This window comes from Melopsittacus undulatus, chromosome 4, assembly GCF_012275295.1.
Source record: "Melopsittacus undulatus isolate bMelUnd1 chromosome 4, bMelUnd1.mat.Z, whole genome shotgun sequence".
NCBI lineage: Eukaryota > Metazoa > Chordata > Aves > Psittaciformes > Psittaculidae > Melopsittacus > Melopsittacus undulatus.
In genome coordinates, this window is record NC_047530.1 from 2,191,117 (window position 1) to 2,213,093 (window position 21,977).

Sequence of the window (21,977 nt, forward strand, 5' to 3'; positions counted from 1 at the left end):
GGTGTTCCCTGCTGGGGTGCTGGGAGGTGCTGTTGGGTCCATGGGGGCTGTAAGGGGGAGATGATGGGGGTCAGAATGGGGGGGCAGGGATGAGCATCCGTAAAGTGATGCTGTTTTGGGGCAGGATGCTCAAAATGGCTTCCCCCGCTGCACAAAATGGACGTCACCCGTCAACCTCGATCCCAATGTCCCTACACCAGCCCTGGCATGGGAATGTCCCCCAGGGCCAGATCCTGGAATGGGATCTGCTCACGGGATGGGGGAGGCAGAATCGGGCCCTAAATGTGGGGATTTGGGGCAGGACTCACGGGTGGGGAAGCTGGAGTGTTGGGTACCACGATCCTGGGATGCTGTCGTGTTCCAGATCACTGCTCCTGTGGATGGAGAGGGGATGCTGCTGCCTGTACCTGCCTGTACCTGCCTGTATCTGCCTCTATCTGCCTGTACCTGCCTGTATCTGCCTGTATCTGCCTGTACTTGCCTGTATCTGCCTCTATCTGCCTGTGTCTGCCTGTACCTGCCTGTATCTGCCTGTATCTGCCTGTACCTGCCTGTATCTGCCTGTATCTGCCTGTATCTGCCTGTACCTGCCTGTATCTGCCTGTATCTGCCTGTACCTGCCTGTATCTGCATGTATCTGCCTGTACCTGCCTGTATCTGCCTGTACCTGCCTGTATCTGCCTGTATCTGCATGTATCTGCCTGTACCTGCCTGTATCTGCCTGTACCTGCCTGTATCTGCCTGTATATGCCTGTACCTGCCTGTACCTGCCTGCATCTGACTGTACCTGCCTGTATCTGCCTGTATCTGCCTGTATCTGCCTGTACCTGCCTGTACCTGCCTGTATCTGCCTGTACCTGCCTGTATCCCCAACCCAGCCCCTCTCAGCCATCACTGCAGGTGAGTGGATGCTGCTGCCACCAAGCTCCCCCTTTAATCTTTAGGACACCCCAAAGGCTCCATCCCATCCTCCTTATCCCCACTTCCCCATCCCTTCCCTCAAGGCACATCCACAGCCAAGCCCCTTTTCCATGGTTATCACTGGAAAACCCCATCACTTTATCCTTTGGGATGAAGGATTCACCCCTATGACTGAAGCTGAGATGCTTTCAGCATCACCACCACCAAACCCATGGCTTGATGGGTACCCGGCTGCAAAGAGGAGTTTTGACCAAAAAAGGGCAGTTTTTGGCACTGCTGCATCCTCACAGCGGCTGATGGAGCCCAGTCCTTGGGCATGGATCCCTGTTGGAGCCCATTCCCACCTTTGGGCATGGATCCCTATTGGAGCCCATTCCCACCTTTGGGCATGGATCCCTATTGGAGCCCATTCCAACCTTTGGGCATGGATCCCTGTTGGAGCCCATTCCCACCTTTGGGCATGGATCCCTATTGAAGCCCATTCCCACCTTTGGGCATGGATCCCTATTGGAGCCCATTCCCACCGTTGCTCTCCCATCACTGCGAGAGCATCCATAGGTGTTTAGGGGGATGCGTTGGGAATTCTCCATAGGAAAACACCCTTTAGGCCCTGGCCTTTGGCTTAGGGGTAAAGGAGAAGGGTAGGGATGAATGGAGGAGCTTGGGATGAGCTGCTCCATAGGCTCCTGGTGCTGCTGGAGCCCAGAGCATCACATTGAAGGCATGGGGAACAGCCATGAGAGGAAGTGAGGGTGCTGGTGACCGTTCCCCATTGATCTGAGGCTGCTCCTGTTATCCTTATGGATGTGAAACCATCCCAAGCCCTACTGGGGATGATGGGGACCAAGCGGCATCACCCCCAAAACCATCCCTGGTGATGCTGGTGACACCAGGAGGGGTTTGGTCCTGCCAGCAGCAGGAGGGCATCACCTTGACCCCATAGGGATGGACCTGAGGGCTTCCCAGCCCCTTATTCCTTATTCCCAAGCAGAGAGGGGCAGGATGAGGATGGAATGACTGCAGCAAGCACCTTGGGAAGGGGAAGAGCATCCTGGCTGAGCACCCCCCTGCGCACACAGCATCCCTGCCCCAGCAGCATGGAGCTGAGCAGGATACCATGTCCTGGCACATGGTAAGGGATGGAAAGGGATGAGGATGCTGATGTACCTGGTCCAGCTGCCGCAGCAGAGAGCACCGCCGCCATCAAGCAGATCCTCTCCATCCTCCTCAGCCCATGTGGGGCAGCCCCATAGCAAGCGGGGAGCTGTGGGGCGCGGGCTCCGGTCCCCTCCTAGCAGCTCAGGGCCATGGTGTGGATGGGACCCAGCGCGGTACCTGCTGCTCTCTGTGGCTGTGGGTGCAGGAAGCCAGCTCAGCGCCGTGGGGCGGAGGAGCTCTATGGGGTGGCTCCATCCTGCCCGTTCAGAGGGAGGAAATGGGGGGTCTGGGGGAGGTGAGGTCCATGGCACACACCTCAGCATCCCTCAGCACCAGGACCATGCTCAGGCCCTGTGGGATGTGGGTCATTCCCATCACATTGTGGGGCTGAGCATCACACTGTGGGGCTCAGGCTGCCCCAAGTGCTAGGACCTCTATGGGGTGATGGAGCAGAGTGTGGGGCTCCTTCCTCCTCCTCTGGGGTGGGATGGGGCAGGAGGATGCTTGTGAGGTGGGATGTGGCCTCTCGGTGCTCCCTGATGGAGGGTCCCTCGCATCCGGATCCATCCCATAGCCTGGAGGCCATGGGCATGGGGATGTGCACTGGGTGCTGAGACCAAACTGGGTCCCATCCTAAAGGGCTCTGCCCTAGCATAGGGTGCCCATAGGAGCTGTGGCTGCCCCATCCCATCAAGGCCAGGTTGGACACAGGGATTGGAGCATCCCACTCCAATGGAAGGGATCCGTGCCCATGGAACTGGATGAGCTTGAGGGTCCCCTCCATCCCTATGGAACCCAGGGGTTGTGTGGGCTTTGTGCTGACCCTGAGGCTCTGATGGGTGCTGATGGGTGCTGATGGGTGCTTATGGGGCTCAGACCCCCCTACAGCAGCAGAGCCCCCAGCCAAGGAGGAAGCAGAAGGAAACCCCCAGGAAGGAGAAATCCCATTGGCTGATGGGGACCTTCCATCCTGGGTTATCCTATGATGGAGCAGGGATGAGGCACCGGGAGGTGGGCATGGACCAGAGCACGGGGCTGTGATGGGACCATTGGTGTGGGGAGGAGCCACCACCAAACCCTATGGTGTTGGATGGGGGTGATGGGGAGCAGAGCCCTTGTATGGCCCTGCCGGTGATGGAGGCCTTGGAGCAGGTAGCATCACATCCATCCTGGTGCAGCCCCTTCATCTGGGGGTACCCATGCACCCCATGTCTGCCCCTTCCTCCTGGGGGGCTCCTATGGGTCCTCAGCCTGGGGCTCCTATGGGTCTGGGCTCTGCGGGATGGGAGCCCCATCTCTGTGGTCCCCATGGGGAGCTGTGGGGATGGTTTGAGCCCCGTGTGGGGCAGAGGGAAGGATGGGGATCGTGGCAGGAGCAGGGTGAATCCAAGGGTGATTTGGGGGGGGGGGTGAAGGGCCTGGAATGGGCAATCCCTATGGTATCCCATAATAGAGGAACTTGTGGCTGTTATTGCAAGGGGGATGCTGGGGACAGCCCCAGGAGCAGGCAGGGATGGGAGGAAGAGGAGGAGGAAGGAAGCAGATCCCATTCCCAATGTCTCCCTCCCGGACCACATCCATCACCAGCCTCTGGAGCCATCCCATGAGCAGCTCCCACCTGGAGCCGGCATTAGGGTTAGGGTTAGGGATGGTTAGGGTTAGGATGCGCAGGAGCTGCTCGGGTCCTCTCCAACACTTTATTGCCTGTATCCAGGTCAGGGTGAGGACCCCTCCATAAATAACAGCCCCCAGCACATGGGACAGGTACAAAACATCAGCCGTACAAACCCGGACGCATGGATCGGGGTAAGGGACACAGGGAGGACACAGGGACCCCCCCAGGACTCATCATCATCATCACTATGAACACAACGCAACGAGACCCTAAGGACACCCCAAGACCCCATCCCCACACATGGTCCCCAACCCGTGTGTGTGTCCCTATGGTGGCACAGGGGGGATCCGGTCCCTTCTGCCTGCCCCGGTCAGGAGCTGCCCCGGATCCTCTCCATGTAGCTGCGGAGCTCCTCGGGGTCCCGCAGCCCCATATCCTCACACACCCAGCGGATGTCGTCCTCACTGGCCACCAGGATGGACTGGACATTGGGAATGGGCTCGGGGGGCTCCTCGGGGGCCCGCGATGGGGAGAAGGTGACAAATTCCACCCTCTTCCTGCGGCCGCCCCGTGGTGCTGCAGCTTCCCTATGGGGCTGGGGGCCTCCAGTTTCCCTATGGGGCTGGGGGGCAGTGGGGTCACCCCCTGCTTCAGAGCCACAGCAGCAGCGCCCATCGGTGGTGCCATCGGTGGTGCCATTGGTGGTGCCATTGGTGATGCCATCGGTGATGCCATCAGTGACCAGGGGCTCCGGCTGCCGCCGGTCCAGCTGCCGGCTCAGCTCCTCCTGGTCGGTGCCCAACCAGACCCAGTTGTGGGGCTGTGGGGCCGATGGGGCCGCGGCATCAGGCAGCTCCTTCTGCTGGTAGCGCAGCACGAAGAAGATGCAGTTGATGAGGAAGATGAAGATGGCCAAGCAGAAGACCCCCAGCAGGACGTACATGCCGATCTCCAGGTCGGTTACACGCTCCGGAGCCTTCACCATCTCCTCCTCCTCATCATCATCATCATCACCAGCGTGGTTCTGGCCGTACCCATCCTCCTCTTCCTCCGAGGAAGACCCCAACCCTTGCAGCTTGGTGCTGGCTGGTCCCATTCCCATAGGATCCCTCCTCTGTGCCTCACCGGCTGCCGTCACCGCCTCCCCCGACATCGCCCCTTCTGCCCTATGGAAGGGGGACCCGGACCCATGGGGGCTCCGGGGGGTGCTGGTGCCCTGGCCCCCCAACACCTGGATCCAGGCAGTGCCGGTGGCCAGTGCGGTGCCATGGTGCCGGCCCCGGCGGCAGGCATCCGGGGGGTGCAGGCTGAGCTCCAGCAGTGCCCCATGCCCAGGGCCCTCGGCCACCACCCATGGGTGCACGGTGGGGACCCCCGGTGAGCCCCCCACGGTGGCCACGGTGGGGTCCAGAGAGGTTATGGTCAAGGCTGTGTCCTGTGAGCCATAGAGATCCAGTGGGGCCAGAGTGTGGTCGGAGAAGGACAACCAGACTGAGAGCGTCGCCTCCTGGAAGGGGAGGGGGGGATGGCAGTGGGATAATGGAATGGGGTGGGATGAAGGAGCTTAAACCCCATCCGGATCCAACCCCAACCGCTTCCCATGGAGCAGCTGCTCCAAGCCCCTGTGTCCAACCTGGCCTTGAGCACTGCCAGGGATGGGGCAGCCACAGCTTCTCTGGGCACCCTGTGCCAGCGCCTCAGCACCCTCCCAGGGAACAGCTTCTGCCTAAGAGCTCAGCTCAGTCTCCCCTCTCTTGGGCAGGTTCAAGCCATTCCCCTTGGCCTGTCCCTACATCCCTTGTCCCAGGCCCCTCTCCCGGTTTCCTGCAGCCCCTTTAGGCACTGGAGCAGCACAGCTCCGGTTCTCTCACCTGCTTGGGCACCTGCAGGGTCCCTGTGCCCACAGCACTGGCAGTCACCAGCCCATGGTGCCCTGGCTCTGCCTGCACCGTCAGGGACAGCCCTGACACCAGCTGTGCCCGGAGCTCCGTCACCGTCACCTTCTCCTCCGACACCACCACTGTCTGCTCCCCCAGGATGGAGTCCGACAGTGGGGAGCGGACCTGGGGCATGGGGGGGACACTGTGAGCCCCAGGTCACAGCTCCAGACACTGACACCATGGCCTGGGCTGCAGACCCTCCAGTGCCCTGTCTATCCCCTGCATCCCTCCCTCCATCCCCTGCATCCCTCCTTCCATCTCCTTCATCCCTCCCTCCATCCCCTTCATCCTCCCTCCATCCCCTGCATCCCTCCATCCATCCCCTGCATCCCCCTCCCTCCATCTCCTTCATCCCTCCCAGCTCCCCTCTGCCCACCCTGAGCCTTCCATCTCCCTCCCTCTGGCTTCAGACCCCCCCTCAGCCTCCCTCCCTCCATCTCTCCCTCCCCTGCACCTCTCCCCCTCCCCACAGCACCCCCTTTGCACCCCGGTACCTCCCTCCAGGACCCCCTATCTCCCTTCAGAACCCACTGGCACCCTCCAGAACCCCTATGAACCCCCCTCCAGCTCCCTCAATCACCTCCTTGCACCCCTTTATCTCCCTCCAGCACCCTTTACACCACCTCTGCTCCCCCAAGGACACACCTGCACCCTCCCTCCATCCATCTCTCCAGCCTCCCTCCATCCCCTCCATCCCTCCCTCCATCCCCTTCATCCCCCCTCCATCCCCTTCATCCCTCCCTCCATCCCCTTCATCCCCCCTCCATCCCCTTCATCCCTCCCTCCATCCCCTTCATCCCCCCTCCATCCCCTTCATCCCCCCTCCATCCCCTGCATCCCCCCTCCATCCCCTGCATCCCCCCTCCATCCCCTTCATCCCCCCCTCCATCCCCTTCATCCCCCCTCCATCCCCTGCATCCCCCCTCCATCCCCTTCATCCCTCCCTCCATCCCCTTCATCCCTCCCTCCATCCCCTGCATCCCCCCTCCATCCCCTTCATCCCCCCCTCCATCCCCTTCATCCCTCCCTCCATCCCCTTCATCCCCCCTCCATCCCCTTCATCCCCCCTCCATCCCCTTCATCCCTCCCTCCATCCCCTTCATCCCCCCTCCATCCCCTTCATCCCTCCCTCCATCCCCTTCATCCCCCCTCCATCCCCTTCATCCCTCCCTCCATCCCGTCCATCCCCTGCACCCTCCCAGCTCCCCCAGCACCCCCCATTTCCCCAGACCCCCCCCATCTCCCTCCCCCTCCCTCCCCTCAGGACCCTCCCCCATCCCCCCCCCCCCTGCCCCCCCCATCCCCACCTCCACCGATGTCACCCCCGGCTCCAGCCCCACCAGGACGGGCCCCGGCTCCAGCGCGGCCACGCGCGGGTCCTGGACGCGGGTGCGCGCAGCCACCAGGGGGGTCACGTCCAGCAGCCATGTGGGGCTGGGCAGGTACGCGAGGGGACGGCCCCCGGACTGCGGCCGCGCCGCGAAGTGAGCCAGGACCCGCAGCGACGTGCGCTGGAACTGCGGGCGGCAGCCGCGATACCGACCGGAGCCGGTACCGGCACCGACACCGGCTGCACCGGAGCTGCGGGGAACCGGAGACAGACGTGGGGATGGGGATGGGATGGGGATGGGGATGGGGATGGGGATGGGATGGGGATGGGGATGGGGATGGGGATGGGATGGGGATGGGGATGGGGATGGGGATGGGGATGGGGATGGGGATGGGATGGGGATGGGGATGAGATGGGGATGGGATGGGGATGGGATGGGGATGGGATGGGGATGGGGATGGGGATGGGGATGAGATGGGGATGGGATGGGGATGGGATGGGGATGGGGATGGGGATGGGATGGGATGGGGATGGGGATGGGATGGGATGGGGATGGGATGGGATGGGGATGGGATGGGGATGGGATGGGGATGGGGATGGGATGGGGATGGGATGGGGATGGGGATGGGGATGGGATGGGATGGGGATGGGATGGGGATGGGATGGAATGGGATGGGGATGGGATGGGGATGGGGATGGGATGGGATGGACATGGGGATGGGATGGACGGGTGGTACCAGGACCCGCAGCGCCGTGCGCTGGAACTGCGGGCGGCAGCCACGATACTGACCGGTACCGGAGCTGCAGGGAACCGGAGAGAGACATGGGGATGGGGATGGGATGGGGATAGGGATAGGGATGGGACACGGGGGCACAGGCAGACGGAGATGGGGATGGGTGGTACCAGGACACAGGGATGGGGATGGGGATGGGTAGTACCAGTACAGGGGGATGGAGATGGGACACGGGGGCACCGAGATAATGCAGTGGGGATGGGGATGGGGATGGATGAGTGGTACCAGGACACGGGGATGGGGCACGGGGGTACGGAGGCACAGGGATGGGGATGGATGGGTGGTACCAGGGCATGCGGATGGGGATGGGACACAGGGGCACCAGAACACAGGGATGGGGATGGGTGGTACCAGGACATGGGGATGGGGATGGATGGGTGGTATCAGGACACGGAGGTGGGACACGGGGCAATGGGACATGGGAACAGGGTATGGGGGACACCAGGGATAGGACACGAGGATGGGGATGGGAATGGGTGGTACCAGGGCATGGGGATGGGGATGGAACACGGGGGTATCAGGACATGAGGATGGGGGTGAGGATGGATGGTACCAGGATATGGGAATGGATGGTACCAGGGTATGGGGATGGGACACGGGTGGTGCCAGGACATGGGAACAAGATATGGGGGGCACCGGGGATGGGAAATGGGGATGGGGATGGCAATGGGGATGGGTGGTACCAGGGCATGGGGATGGGACATGGGGGGCACCAGGATATGGGGATGGGGGCCACGGGTGGTACCGGAACGTGGGGATGGGCAGGGGTGGCCATGGGGGATGTGCAGTGAGTGTGTGAGGGCTCAGCGGGGTAGGGGTGCACAGCACCACGGGGGTTAATGGGACAGGGACATGGGTCATGAGTGGGGTTAGGGGCAGGGGTGCAGGGGGCTATGGGGGCTCAGCACAGCACTCCCCATGCACTGATCCTGCCCCATGCATTGATCCTGCCCCATGCACTGATCCTGCTCAGCACAGCACTCCCCATGCACTGATCCTGCTCAGCACAGTGCTCCCCATGCTCTGATCCTGCCCCATGCCCTGATCCTGCCCCATGCACTGATCCTGCTCAGCACAGCACTCTCCATGCACTGATCCTGCCCCATGCACTGATCCTGCCGATGCACTGATCCTGCCCCATGCATTGAGCACCCAGGGGCTCAACACAGTGCTCCCCATGCACTGATCCTGCTCAGCACAGTGCTCCCCATTCATTGAGCACCCAGGTGCTCAGCACAGCACTCCCCATGCACTGATCCTGCTCAGCACAGCGCTCCCCATGAACTGATCCTGCCCAGCACAGTGCTCCCCATGCACTGATCCTGCCCAGCACAGCACTCCCCATGCCCTGATCCTGCCCCATGCACTGATCCTGCTCAGCACAGCACTCCCCATGCACTGCTCAGCACAGCGCTCCCCATGCACTGATCCTGCCCCATGCACTCAGCACATAGGGTCTCAGCCCAGCGCTCCCCATGCCCCATGCCCCCATGCCGGTGCCCCGGCTCTCACCTGCCGGTGCCCGCAGGCCGGCGCCATCCGCGCAGCTGCTCCAGCACCATGTCCCCCAGCTGGACGCGCAGCGGCAGCAGTGGGGCCCACACGGTGAACAGCAGGGACGTGTGCAGGCGGCGGCACCAGAAATCCACCCGCGCCCCACGCGCCCCACGGCTCTCCCGGCCCAGCACCTGCACTGCCGAGCAGCCCTCGGACACCTGCGTGTGGGGAGCATATGGGGATGGGGGGTATGGGGGTATAAGGAGACATAGGGGGGATAGGGGGGTATAGGGGGTCATAGGGGGATAGGGGGATATATGGGGGTATAGGGTGTATAGGGGGGTATATGGGGATAGGGGCTTATAGGGAGGTATAGGGGGGTATAAGGGGACAGGGGGATGGGGGATATAGAGGGTATAGGGGAATATAGGGGGTATAGGGGGATAGGGGAATGTAGGGGGGATAGGGGGGTATAGGGAGTATAGGGGGATATAGGTGGATAGAGGGGATAGGGGGTATAGGGGGATATATGGGGTATAGGGGATATAGGGGGGTATAGGGGGATAGGGGAATATAGGGGGTATAGGGGGATATATGGGGGTATAGGGGGTATGGGGGATATAGGGGAATAGGGGGGATAGGGGGATAGGGGCGTATAGGGGGTATAGGGGGATATAGGGGGATAGGGGGATATAGGGGAATATAGGGGATATGGGGGATATAGGGGGGGATAGGGGTGTCTATGGGGTACTGGGGGGATCTGGGGGTCCCACTCACCTGCAGGACTTGCTTGTCAGCTGACTCACAGCCGGGGGGCTCCGGGAGCTCAGTGATGGCACCCCCTGCCTCCACTGCCACCAGTCTGACAGGCACGAAGCGGGGGACCCCTGTCAATGGGGCTGTGTTGAGGATCTCCAGGTCCTGTGGGGCAGAGTGGGGCTGAGCACATGGCTCCATTGGGGGTGATGGGGATGGGATGTGGGGGTGGGATGGTGAGGATGGGATGGGGATGGGATGGTGGGGATGGAATGTGGGGATGGGATGGTGAGGATGGGATGGTGAGGATGGGATGATGGGGATGGGATGGTGAGGATGGGATGATGGGGGTGGGATGGTGAGGGTGGGATTGTGGGGATGGGATTTGGGGATGGGATATGGGGATGGGATATGGGGATGGGATGGGGATGGGATGATGGGGATGGGATGGTGGGGATGGGATGATGGGGATGGGATGGTGGGGATGGGATGGTGAGGGTGGGATGTGGGGATGAGATGGTGAGGATGGGATGTGGGGATGGAATGATGGGGATGGGATTTTGGGGATGGGATGGTGGGGATGGGATGGGGATGGGATGATGGGGGTGGGATGATGGGGATGGGACTGGAGGTACCCACCTGCACAAGGGGGACGAGCGCACGGACATCCCTCTCTGACACTTGGATCTCCCACACCAGTTTGTCCTTCTGCGCCTCGGGGTCCTGGCCTGGGTACTCCACTTGCCACGTGAGGGGCCGCGCCGGCGCCAGCCCCACGGTGCCGTTCTCCACCGCCACATCCACATGCAGGAACGCCTCGGGATCAGCCACCCTGTGCCACCATATGGGGTCAATCTGCCCTTTACCCCCCCAGTATCCACACTGGGCCGTACTGGGATGAACAAACCCCATAGTGGGTATCCCATACCTGGAGCCACCATCAGCATCCCCGCTCCTCCGGCACGTCACCACCACAGTGGAGTGCTTGGGACCACGGCTGCGCTCCACTTGTGTTGCCCATACACCGGGCACCGCGGCGCGGGCACCCATCACTTGCAGCCCCTTCTTGGCCTTGATCCTATGGGAGCATCCCCATCAGATCTCACCCCATCCCTCACCCACCCCATAGAGGACACCCCCACATCCCTCACCGGAGCACCAGGAGGTCGGCAGTGAAGTTGTGCCGCAGGGTGACTGTGGTGGTGAAGCTCTGCCCCGGGCGCATGGTGGCATCGGGTACCCGCAGCAGGACCTTGGCATCCAACCGCACCTCCTGCCACCGCACCGGCTCTGCCGCCCGCAGCTCCAGTGATCCCAGGTACCGTGGGGCAGCTCCGGTATGGCCGCGGCATTCCCGGGATCCCGTCAGGCTGTAGTGCAGCTCCACCGGCTCCGGGGGCTCGGGGGAGAACCAGGGGGGGGGGATCTGCAGCTCTACCACACAGGCGCCCAGGGGGGCCTGGAGGGGAGAGAGGGGTCCTGGGTTATCCCAGTTTGTCCCAGTTTATCCCGGTTTATCCCGGTTTATCCTGGTTTATCCCGGTTTATCCCGGTTCATCCCAGTTTATCCCAGTTTATCCCGGTTTATCCTGGTTCATCCCGGTTTATCCCAGTTTGTCCCGGTTCATCCCAGTTCATCCCGGTTTATCCTGGTTTATCCCAGTTTATCCCAGTTCATCCCGGTTTATCCCAGTTCATCCCGGTTTATCCCGGTTTATCCTGGTTTATCCCGGTTCATCCCCGTTCATCCCAGTTTATCCTGGTTTATCCCAGTTTATGCCGGTTTATCCCGGTTCATCCCGGTTTATCCTGGTTTATCCCAGTTCATCCCGGTTTATCCCAGTTGGGGGGCTAAGGGGTTGAGCCCATGGTGGCACTGACCTGCAGGTGGCACGAGCCACGGGCCACCCGCCCGCGGTGGTGTGCATGGAGGGTGACACAGGGCAGGTCTTGGTCCTTGGGGTGATCCCGTTCCATGGGGTGGTCCCATTCCATGGGCTGATCCCATTCCATGGGGTGATCCTGCTTTCCGGGGTGATCCCATTGTCCAGGATGTTCCCAGTGCTTGGGGTGATCCCAGTTCCTGGCATGGTTCTGCTCCTTGGGGTGATCCCACTCTCCAGGATGATCCCGCTCCTTGGGATGATCCCTCTCTTTAGGCTGATCCCACTCCTGGGGGTGATCCCAGTTCCTGGGCTGGTTCTGCTCCTTGGGGTGACCCCACTCTCCGGGATGATCCCGCTCCTGATGATGATCCCACTTCCTGGGGTGATCCTGCTCTCCATGATGATCCCATCCCTTGGGATGATCCCGTTTCCCAGCCATCCAGTCAGGCCCATACAGATGGAAGAGCACACGGGCAAAGGGCTCTGCTGGTGACACCGAGCTCTCAACGGACACAGCCCTCACTGCCCATGCTTCCCTATGCTTCTCCATAGGCACCTCCTGCATCGGGATAGGGATAATGGCATCAGGATGCTTATAGGATACATAGGGTAGGGATTTGGGATGCACTTTACCTGCCGGGTGCTGAAGGGGGGGTAGGTGGCCTGGACCACGGGCTGGGTACCGGTGCTGTGCCGCAGCACCAGGAAGGTCTCGGTGTGGGTATCCATGGAAGTGTTGGTTGGGATATCCCGGTCCGCCCGTTGCAAGCGGTAGTATTCCGGTACACCGAGGAGCTCCAGCTCTGCCGGGAGGTACACGGGGTCCGGGGGGTCCCCGTCCCCCTTTGCTATGGGGAGAACAGCGGTGCTGGTACCATAGAGCATCCCTGCATCCATCATCCCATCTGCCCCCCGTCCATTCATAACAACGGGGAACGGGGGGATGCGATCCCGGTGGGATGCACGGGAAGGGCTTAGGAAGCCGGTGATGAACTGGGGAAGGAAGGGGGGGGGATTCCCAATGGGAAGCAAGGAGGGTTGTCCCAGTGGATCCCACTTTCCACACGGGGGATCCCCTCCGGATCGCGGGGGATCCCGTGCGTCCCCCGCGATCCGGAGGGGATCCCACCGTGTGGAAGCTATTCCCGACTATGGGAATGGTGTAAGGGAAAGGAAATGGGAATGACCCATCCCAGACCACGATCGCGATCGGTACCGGTCGCACTCACCCGAGCAGCACAGCAGGGCCACGCTCAGCAGCGGCAGCCACGGGGCCGGTACCGGGGCCATGGCCGGGGCTCGGCCGCCGCTCCCGGTCCCTCCGCCTCCCGTACAGACAATGGGGCCGGGGCGGGACCCGCACCGGCACCGCCTCGTCCCGCCGGGTCCTAAACACCGGCTCTTGCCTGCCCTGTGCGGCCGTGCACGGAGCGTTCCCATTCACATCCTGCTCCACAGACACATTCCCATCCCCATTCCCACCTCATCCTCCTCCCTATTCCTATTCCCATCCCCATCCCCGTCCCTTTCCCGTTCCACTCCACATCCCCAGTTCCATCCCTATTCCCATCCTGCTCCCCAGACCCATTCCTATCCCCATTCCCACCCCATCCTTCTCCCAATTCCACACCCATTCCTATTCCCATCCCCATTTCCCTCCCTATCCCCATTCCCATTCCCATCCCCATTTCCCTCCCTATCCCCATTCCCACCCCATCCTCCTCCCCATTCCACTCCCCATTTCTATTCCCATCCCCATTTCCATTCCCATCCCCGTCCCTTTCCCATTCCACTCCCCATCCTCATTTCCATCCCTATCCCCATTCCCATCCTGTTCCCCATCCCCACTCTCATTCCAATCCCATCCTAATCCCATCCCCATTCACATCACCACCCCATCCTCTTCCACATTACACTGTTTATTCCCATTCCAATCCTGCTGCCCAATCCTGTCTCCATTCCCAACTCTATCCTATTCTCATCCCTTTCCCATTCCCATCCCGCTCCCTATCCCCATTTCCATCCCCATCCCACTACCATCCCCATTCCTATCCCCATCCCCATTCTCATCACCACCCCATCCCATTCCACATTACAATCCTCATTCCCATTTCCATCCAGCTCTCCAATCCCGTCTCCATTCCCAGCTCTATCCTATCCTTATCCCCTTCCCATCCCCATCCCCATCCCCATTCCACTCTCACCCCCTTCCCATTCCCATCCCCATCCCCACTCCAGGACATGGGATACAATGAGCCCTGTTGAGAGCAGGGAACAGGGGCAGCCACAGGGATGGAGCCAGGATCAGATCCTGGCACAAGGGATAACCCCCCCTTGTCCCCCCCAGCACCATCAGCAGAGGGAGAAGGATGAGTGCACCCCAACCCCCTCCAGACTGGGATTGGGGGGACCCCCCCCCACGTATCCCAATGGGATCCATGGGCAGAGCAGAGGAGCCAGACTGGGATGAACCTGGTTTTATTCAGACCCATGTATAAAACCAGCTTAAAACCAGCTTCAAACCCGAGCGCTGACAGCGAGGGGGGGTCAGGGGGGCTGCACCCCCCCCATAGGGTGAACCCCCATTTCTGCCTGAGGTCGGGAGCAGGATCCCCCCCCCATAGGGGCAAGGGGGACCCCCACCCTGGGCAAGGCACTTTTGGCTTGGGAGAAGGAACTGGGAGCACGTCCGAGCTTTTGGGGTGCTGCAATGGGGGGAGATGGGGGGGGACGACACCTCCCTGTATGTAATGGGGGGTCCCTGAGGGATGCGTGTTTGGGGTTCCAGAGCCAAAGCAATGGGGCGCAATGGGGCAGCTCGTGAGGAGTGTGCTTGGGGGTCTCCCTCCTCCCAGTTATGGGGTCCCCCCACTTCTGCCATCGATGGGAGCATCCCCCCCAGCTTTAGGGTGCTGCAATGGGGGGACCCCGTCTGTGGGACAAGGGGGCGAAGGGAGGGGGATGCTGGGGGGTCGATGGGGGGCACCCTGGGGGTCCCTCCCTCCTCCCTGTTCCGGGGACCCCCCCCCCCTTTGCCATCAATGGGAGCATCCCCCAGCTTTTGGGATGCTGCAATGGGACAAGGGGGTACAGGGAAGGAGATGCTCTGGGGTCCATGGGGCGCAATGGGGCAGCTCAAGGGGTGCACCCTGGGGGTCCCTCCCTCCTCCCAGTTATGGGGTGTCCCCCCCCTTTGCCATCAATGGGAGCATCCCCCCCAGCTTTAGGGTGCTGCAATGGGGACACCCTCAATCCCACCGGGACCATCCCAATTGGGACCCTCCCCTGCCCATGGCCCCCTCCCCCAACGGGAGCCCCCCAATCCCACCGGGACCACCCCAATTGGGATCCCCCAATCCCCCCACTTCCCCCCCACCAACCGGGAACCCAATCCCATCGGATCCCCCTCCCCCATTCCATTGGGACCTTCCCAGTATCCCGAACCCCCAATCCCACCGGGACCACCCCAATTGGGACCTCCCCAGTCCCCCCAGTGCCGTCTCCCCCCCCCGACCAACGGGGACCCCCCAATCCCACCGGATTCCCCCCGTGCATCGCTCACGGTCACCGCACGGGGGCGCTGCGGAGCCGGAGCGTGCGGGGAGACCACAATGGCCGCCGCCGCGGGGCACGCCGGGAGCTGTAGTCCGGAGTCCCGCAGGGCACCATGGGAGTTGTAGTCCCTCCCTCCGTCTCTATAGCAACACCCCCTCCCCTGCGGGACTTGGCTTGCGCGCGGTGCATGCCGGGAGCTGTAGTCCGCATCCGCCGCGGGGCACCATGGGAGTTGTAGTCCGTTCACCGTGGTCTCCATAGCAACGGGGGGGGGGAGGGTGCACGTAGCGGGGCCGCGGTGCACGCCGGGAGCATTTCCGTTCCCACCGGTTCCCCCCCCCCGCGTGTGCCGTTGAGGCTCCGTCCCCACCGACCGGAAGCGGAACCCCCGGCACCGGAAGCGGAGCAGGCGGCCATCGGTGCCCGCAGGCGTCCGCCATGGCGCTCATCTGCTCCAGTGAGTGCGGCCTAGGCCTAGGCCGGGCCCGGTGCCGGTACCGGGGGGGGGGAGGCCTCACCGGAGCCCTCCGGTAACCCCCCCCCCCTCTGTCCGCAGTCTCCAATGAGGTCCCCGAGCACCCGTGCGTGTCTCCGGTGTCCAACCACGTGTACGAGCGGAGACTGATCGAGAAGTACATAGCGGAGAACGGGACGGACCCGGTCAACAACCAACCGCTGTCCGAGGAGCAGCTCATCGACATCAAGGGTGGGGGGGGGGGTAAAGGGGTATGGGGGGGGTAAAAGGGGATGGGGAGGGGGTAAAGGAGATGGGGCTATGGGGAGGGGGTAGAGGGGCTATGGGGCTGTGGGGAGGGGGTAAAGGGGATGGGGGTAAAGGGGATGGGGCTATGGGGAGGGGGTAAAGGGGATGGGGATATGGGGAGGGGGTAAAGGGGATGGGGATATGGGGAGGGGGTAAAGGGGATGGGGCTGTGGGGAGGGGGGTAAAGGGATGGGGTTGTGGGGAGGGGGGTAAAGTGGATGGTGCTATGGGGAGGGGGGTAAAGGGGATGGGGCTATGGGGAGGGGGGTAAAAGGGGATGGGGCTATGGGGAGGGGGTAAAAGGGGATGGGGCTGTGGGGAGGGGGGTAAAGGGATGGGGTTGTGGGGAGGGGGGTAAAGTGGATGGTGCTATGGGGAGGGGGGTAAAGGGGATGGGGCTATGGGGAGGGGGGTAAAAGGGGATGGGGCTATGGGGAGGGGGTAAAAGGGGATGGGGATATGGGGAGGGCGGTAAAAGGGGATGGGGCTATGGGGAGGGGGGTAAAAGGGGATGGGGCTATGGGGAGGGGGTAAAGGGGATGGGGCTGTGGGGAGGGGGTAAAGAGGATGGGGCTATGGGGAGGGGGTAAAGGGGATGGGGATATGGGGAGGAGGTAAAAGGGATGGGGTTATGGGGAGGGGGGTAAAGGGGATGGGGCTATGGGGGGGGGTAAAAGGGGATGGGGTTATGGGGAGGGGGGTAAAGGGGATGGGGCTATGGGGAGGGGGGTAAAAAGGGATGGGGCTGTGGGGAGGGGGGTAAAAGGGATGGGGTTATGGGGAGGGGGGTAAAAGGGGATGGGGCTATGGGGAGGCCCCACATGTGGCCACTTATGGGGCGCTGTGGGTCCGCCGTGTGGCGCTGCCACCATAAGGAATGGCTTCCCGTGGGATTCGTGTCGTTGCAAGGCAATGGAAGGGAAGTGGGGTGGGATGTAGGGCTGGAGCGTTGAGGTTGATGCTCTCCCCCCCGACAGTCGCACACCCGATCCGGCCGAAGCCTCCATCCGCCACCAGCATCCCGGCCATCCTGAAGGCTCTGCAGGATGAATGGGTAAGGGTGGGGGGGATGGTGCTGAGCCGGTGGTGATGCCGGTGATACCAGTGGTGCCGGTGGTACCGGTGATGCCAACACACCCATCCCGGCAGGATGCAGTCATGCTGCACAGCTTCACCCTGCGCCAGCAGCTGCAGACCACGCGCCAGGAGCTGTCCCATGCCCTCTACCAGCACGATGCTGCCTGCAGGGTCATCGCCAGGCTCACCAAGGAGGTCACCGCGGCCAGAGAAGGTGGCACAAGGGGATGGGGGGAGCGGGGAGCAGATGGGGATGGGGGCTGAGGTTGGGGTCACTGGGGTGGGTATTGGGTGCTGAGGTTGGGGTCGCTGTGATGGGCAATGGGTGCTGAGGTTGGGGTCACTGGGATGGGCAATGGGTGCTGAGGTTGGGATCACTGTGATGGGTAATAGGTGCTGAGGTTGGGGTCACTGTGCTGGGTAATGGGTGCTGAGGTTGGTGTCACTGGGATGGGTATTGGGTGCTGAGGTTGGGGTCGCTGTGATGGGCAATGGGTGCTGAGGTTGGGGTCACTGGGATGGGCAATGGGTGCTGAGGTTGGGATCACTGTGATGGGTAATAGGTGCTGAGGTTGGGGTCACTGTGGTGGGTAATGGGTGCTGAGGTTGGGGTCACTGTGATGGGTAATGGGTGCTGAGGTTGGGGTCGCTGTGATGGGCAATGGGTGCTGAGGTTGGGATCACTGTGATGGGTAATAGGTGCTGAGGTTGGGATCTGTGTGCTGGGCAATGGGTGCTGAGGTTGGGGTCTGTGTGCTGGGCAATGGGTGCTGAGGTTGGGGTCACTGGGATGGGTAATGGGTGCTGAGGTTGGGGTCACTGTGCTGGGTAATGGGTGCTGAGGTTGGGGTCACTGTGCTGGGCAATGGGTGCTGAGGTTTGGATCCCTGTGTTGGGTGCTGAGGTTGGGATCCCTGTATTGGGTGTTGTGGTTGGGATCCCTGTATTGGGTGCTAAGGTTGGGATCACTGTATTGGATGCTGAGGTTGGGATTCCTGTATTGGGTGCTGTGGTTGGGATCCCTGTATTGGATGCTGTGGTTGGGATCATTGCATTGGGTTCTGTCCCATTTCCCATTCCTCACCTGTGCCCTCTCTCCCCCAGCTCTGGCCACCCTGAAGCCCCAGGCTGGGCTCATCGTGCCCCAGGCGGTGCCATCCTCCCAGCCCAACGTTGCCGTGAGTCCCCCCTCCCCTCCTGCCCCTTCCCCCCCCCTCACTTCCTGCCCCTTCCCCCCTTCACCCCACTCCTTCCCCCCCTCTTCCTGCTTGGGTCTCACCCTTCCCTGTGTCCCATAGGGCGCGGGGGAGCCCATGGAGCTGGGGGAGCTGGCGGGCATGACCCCAGAGATCATCCAGAAGGTAACGGATCCTCCCTCTCCTCGGGGCCCATTGAGCTCTTCCTAACCCTAACCCTAATCCTAACCCTTTCCTCCTGCTCCATCTCTGACCCCCCATTCCCTGCTCTCTTGCCCAGCTCCAAGACAAGGCCACGGTGCTCACCACGGAGCGGAAGAAGGTGAGGATCCCCATTCTACCCCTGACACCCCACAGCAGGTACGTGCTGCCCCCCGGGCGATCCCACTGCCCATCCCCATCCCATGTCCCTCCTGCAGAGAGGGAAGACGGTGCCAGAGGAGCTGGTGAAGCCAGAGGAGCTCAGCAAGTACCGGCAGGTTGCTTCCCATGTGGTGAGTGGCTTCAGGACCTTCCCTATGGAGCTGGGTCCTTCCCCATCCATCAGCTGCTGGGATGAGCATGGAAAGGGGCTGAGGCTCAGTGTGCCTGAGGAGATGCTCCAGGAGCTCCTGTTCCCATGTTCAAGGAGCTCCCTGCTTCCTCTGGGGGCTGTGTTCATACTGGGGCATTAACCTGGTGTCCTCCCCATCACACAGGGGCTGCACAGCGCCAGCATTCCAGGGATCCTGGCCTTGGACCTGTGTCCTTCCGACACCAACAAGATCCTCACTGGTAAATGGTCCCTCCTCTGCTTGCTGAGGCTGAGTGGTGGCCCCTGAGAGCTTCCAGTGCCCGTTGGGGGATGGAGCTGGGACAAGGGATGGGAAGGGATCTCCTGCATGGATCCCAGCAGGATCCCAGCTCCCTTCACTCTGTTTTCCAGGTGGGGCGGATAAAAACGTCATCGTCTTTGACAAGAGCTCGGAGCAGATCCTGGCAACGCTCAAGGGGCATTCCAAGAAGGTCACCAGTGTGGTGTTCCACCCATCCCAGGTGGGCTCCAGCCCCTCTTCCACCCCCTTGGTGCTCTGCTGAGGGCTCCACCTCCTGAGCTCAGCATCCTCCATCCCTATCCAGGACCTGGTGTTCTCGGCCTCTCCGGATGCCACCATCCGGATCTGGTCCGTGCCCAACGCCTCGTGCGTGCAGGTTGTGCGTGCCCACGAGGGCTCAGTGACAGGGCTGAGCCTCCATGCCACTGGTGACTACCTGCTGAGCTCCTCGGATGATCAGGTGAGAGCTCAGCCCTGGCCACAGCTCCTTCCCCTTCCTCCTGCTCCTCATCCTCACCATGCTCTTCCTCCCCACCAGTATTGGGCTTTCTCGGACATCCAGACAGGCCGTGTCCTCACCAAGGTGACAGATGAGAGCTCTGGCTGTGGTAAGGATGGGGATGAGGATCCCAACCCTGGGGGAGCTTCTGGAGGTGGCATTTTCCTGCCTGTGGGTCCCTGATGTCCTGGAGCTCACCAGGACCTGATGGGGATGGAGCTGGGAACAAAGGAATCCTTCCCAACCCTCCAAATGATGGGATATTTGGGGTTGGAAGGGACTTTAGAGCTTGCCCTGTGTCCAACCTGGCCTTGAGCACTGCCAGGGATGGGGCAGCCACAGCTTCTCTGGGCACCCTGTGCCAGTGCCTCAGCACCCTCCCAGGGAAGAGCTCCTTCCCAATGCAATTCCCATGTCCCTGCAGCTCTCACCTGTGCCCAGTTCCACCCGGATGGGCTCATCTTTGGCACGGGAACCATGGACTCTCAGATCAAGATCTGGGATCTGAAGGTACAACCAGCTCCGGGTGTGCGAGGGGAGGGGATGGGGAGGCAGCATCCAGGGGGATGGGGTTCAGTGCCCTGCAGAGGGTTCAATCAATGGAGTTTGGGGGTTCTGGACCCACAAAGCTTCAGCTCAGGAGCAGCTGCTTCACCCCCTGGTTCTGGCTGAAGCAGACTCATGGGCATGGAGGCATGGAATGAGCCAGCCTGGGAAAGGGCTTTAACAGCATCCAGTCCAGCCCCAATGCCACCACTGCCCCATGGCACTGAGGCCTTGTCTATGGGGTGTGTGAGCACTTGCAGGGCCGGTGCCTGCAGCCCTGCCCTGGGCAGCCTGTTCCAATGCCTGAGCACCCTCTGGGGCAGGAATTGTTCCTCAGCTCCATCTGAACCTGCCCTGGTGCAGCTCGAGGCCGTTTCCTCTTGTCCCATCCCTTGTTCCTTGGGAGCAGAGCTCAGCCCCTCCTGGCTCCATCCTCCTCTCAGGCACTTGGAGCCATCAGGTCCCCCCTGAGCCTTCTCTTCTCCATCTGAACCTGCAGCTCCCTCAGCCCTTCCCCATCTCTTGTGCTCCAGGCCCTGCTCCAGCTCCATTGCCCTTCTCTGGCCCCATCCAGCCCCTCAAGGTCTCTCTTGCAGTGAGGGGCCCAGAGCTGAGCACAGGATTGGAGCTGCAGCCTCCCCAGTGCCCAGCACAGGGGCCCGATCCCTGCCCTGTTCCTGCACTGGTGCTGGTGCAGGTCAGGATGCTGGGGGCTCCTTGGCTGCCTGGGCTCCGGCTGCTCCTACTCGGCTCCATCAGCTCCTTTGCCATGAGCAGCTTCCCAAGCCTGGAGCGTTCCATGGTGCTGCTGTGGCCCAGATGCAGGATGTGGCTCTGAGCCCTGGGGACCCAGCTCAGGATCCCATCCCCTCCTTGGGGTATCCATTGCACCCTGGCTCCAGCTGCCTTTCCCCATAGGAACGCACCAACGTGGCCAACTTCCCAGGCCATTCCGGCCCCATTACCAGCATTGCCTTCTCGGAGAACGGATACTACTTGGCCACGGCTGCTGATGATTCCTCGGTCAAGCTCTGGGATCTCCGCAAGCTCAAGAACTTCAAGACCTTGCAGCTGGAAAACAACTTCGAGGTGGGAGCAGCCCCTTGGTGCTGTGCTGCTCAGCACCCTCAGTTCCCCAATGCTCTGGGCTTGCTCTGCTTTGAAGCAGCAGGCTGGGCAGGGGTGAGCATCCTGAGCCGGATGGGACCCTCTTTCCCCCTTCTCCTCCATAGGTGAAGTCGCTCATCTTCGACCAGAGTGGTACCTACCTGGCGCTGGGGGGCACGGATGTGCAGATCTACATCTGCAAGCAGTGGACTGAGATCCTGCACTTCACAGGTGAGCACAGCAGGGCAGGGAACCCCTCTCCCTGCACCCTCAATGGGGGATGAGCAGGGTCCAATGCTGCTTGGGTCCCATCCCCTGCTCTCTTCCCTCCCCAGAGCACAGTGGCCTCACCACAGGAGTGGCCTTTGGCCACCACGCCAAGTTCATTGCCTCCACGGGCATGGACCGGAGCCTCAAGTTCTACAGCCTGTAGCCACGGAGCTGGGGTCTCATTGGGGTTTGGGATGGGAGGGATATGGGATGGGGTAGGGAGGGAGCCGGGTTCGTCCCTTCTCCAGGCTC

At 61.9% G+C, this 21,977-nt stretch overlaps 2 protein-coding genes across 2 annotated transcripts; one reads left to right on the plus strand and one right to left on the minus strand.

Moving 5' to 3' along the window:
* Positions 1 to 3,757: 3,757 nt before the first annotated feature.
* TMEM132A (transmembrane protein 132A) lies at positions 3,758 to 13,221 on the minus strand. Its single transcript, XM_034062606.1, has 11 exons — positions 13,127 to 13,221; positions 12,531 to 12,745; positions 11,893 to 12,456; positions 11,163 to 11,470; positions 10,940 to 11,089; positions 10,651 to 10,843; positions 10,033 to 10,176; positions 9,271 to 9,473; positions 6,942 to 7,215; positions 5,566 to 5,757; positions 3,758 to 5,201 (listed from the first exon to the last, which is right to left on the minus strand). Exons 1-11 carry the CDS (start codon positions 13,185 to 13,187, stop codon positions 4,065 to 4,067), a joined length of 3,441 nt encoding a protein of 1,146 aa, XP_033918497.1. The 5' UTR covers positions 13,188 to 13,221; the 3' UTR covers positions 3,758 to 4,064.
* A 2,527-nt stretch (positions 13,222 to 15,748) lies between these two features.
* PRPF19 (pre-mRNA processing factor 19) lies at positions 15,749 to 21,940 on the plus strand. The gene is made up of 16 exons (XM_034061942.1): positions 15,749 to 15,909; positions 16,009 to 16,158; positions 17,193 to 17,269; positions 17,365 to 17,506; positions 18,397 to 18,470; positions 18,591 to 18,653; positions 18,769 to 18,810; positions 18,908 to 18,982; positions 19,187 to 19,262; positions 19,414 to 19,523; positions 19,608 to 19,763; positions 19,842 to 19,911; positions 20,227 to 20,312; positions 21,267 to 21,437; positions 21,581 to 21,686; positions 21,791 to 21,940. Exons 1-16 carry the CDS (start codon positions 15,891 to 15,893, stop codon positions 21,886 to 21,888), a joined length of 1,515 nt encoding a protein of 504 aa, XP_033917833.1. The 5' UTR covers positions 15,749 to 15,890; the 3' UTR covers positions 21,889 to 21,940.
* Positions 21,941 to 21,977: the final 37 nt, after the last annotated feature.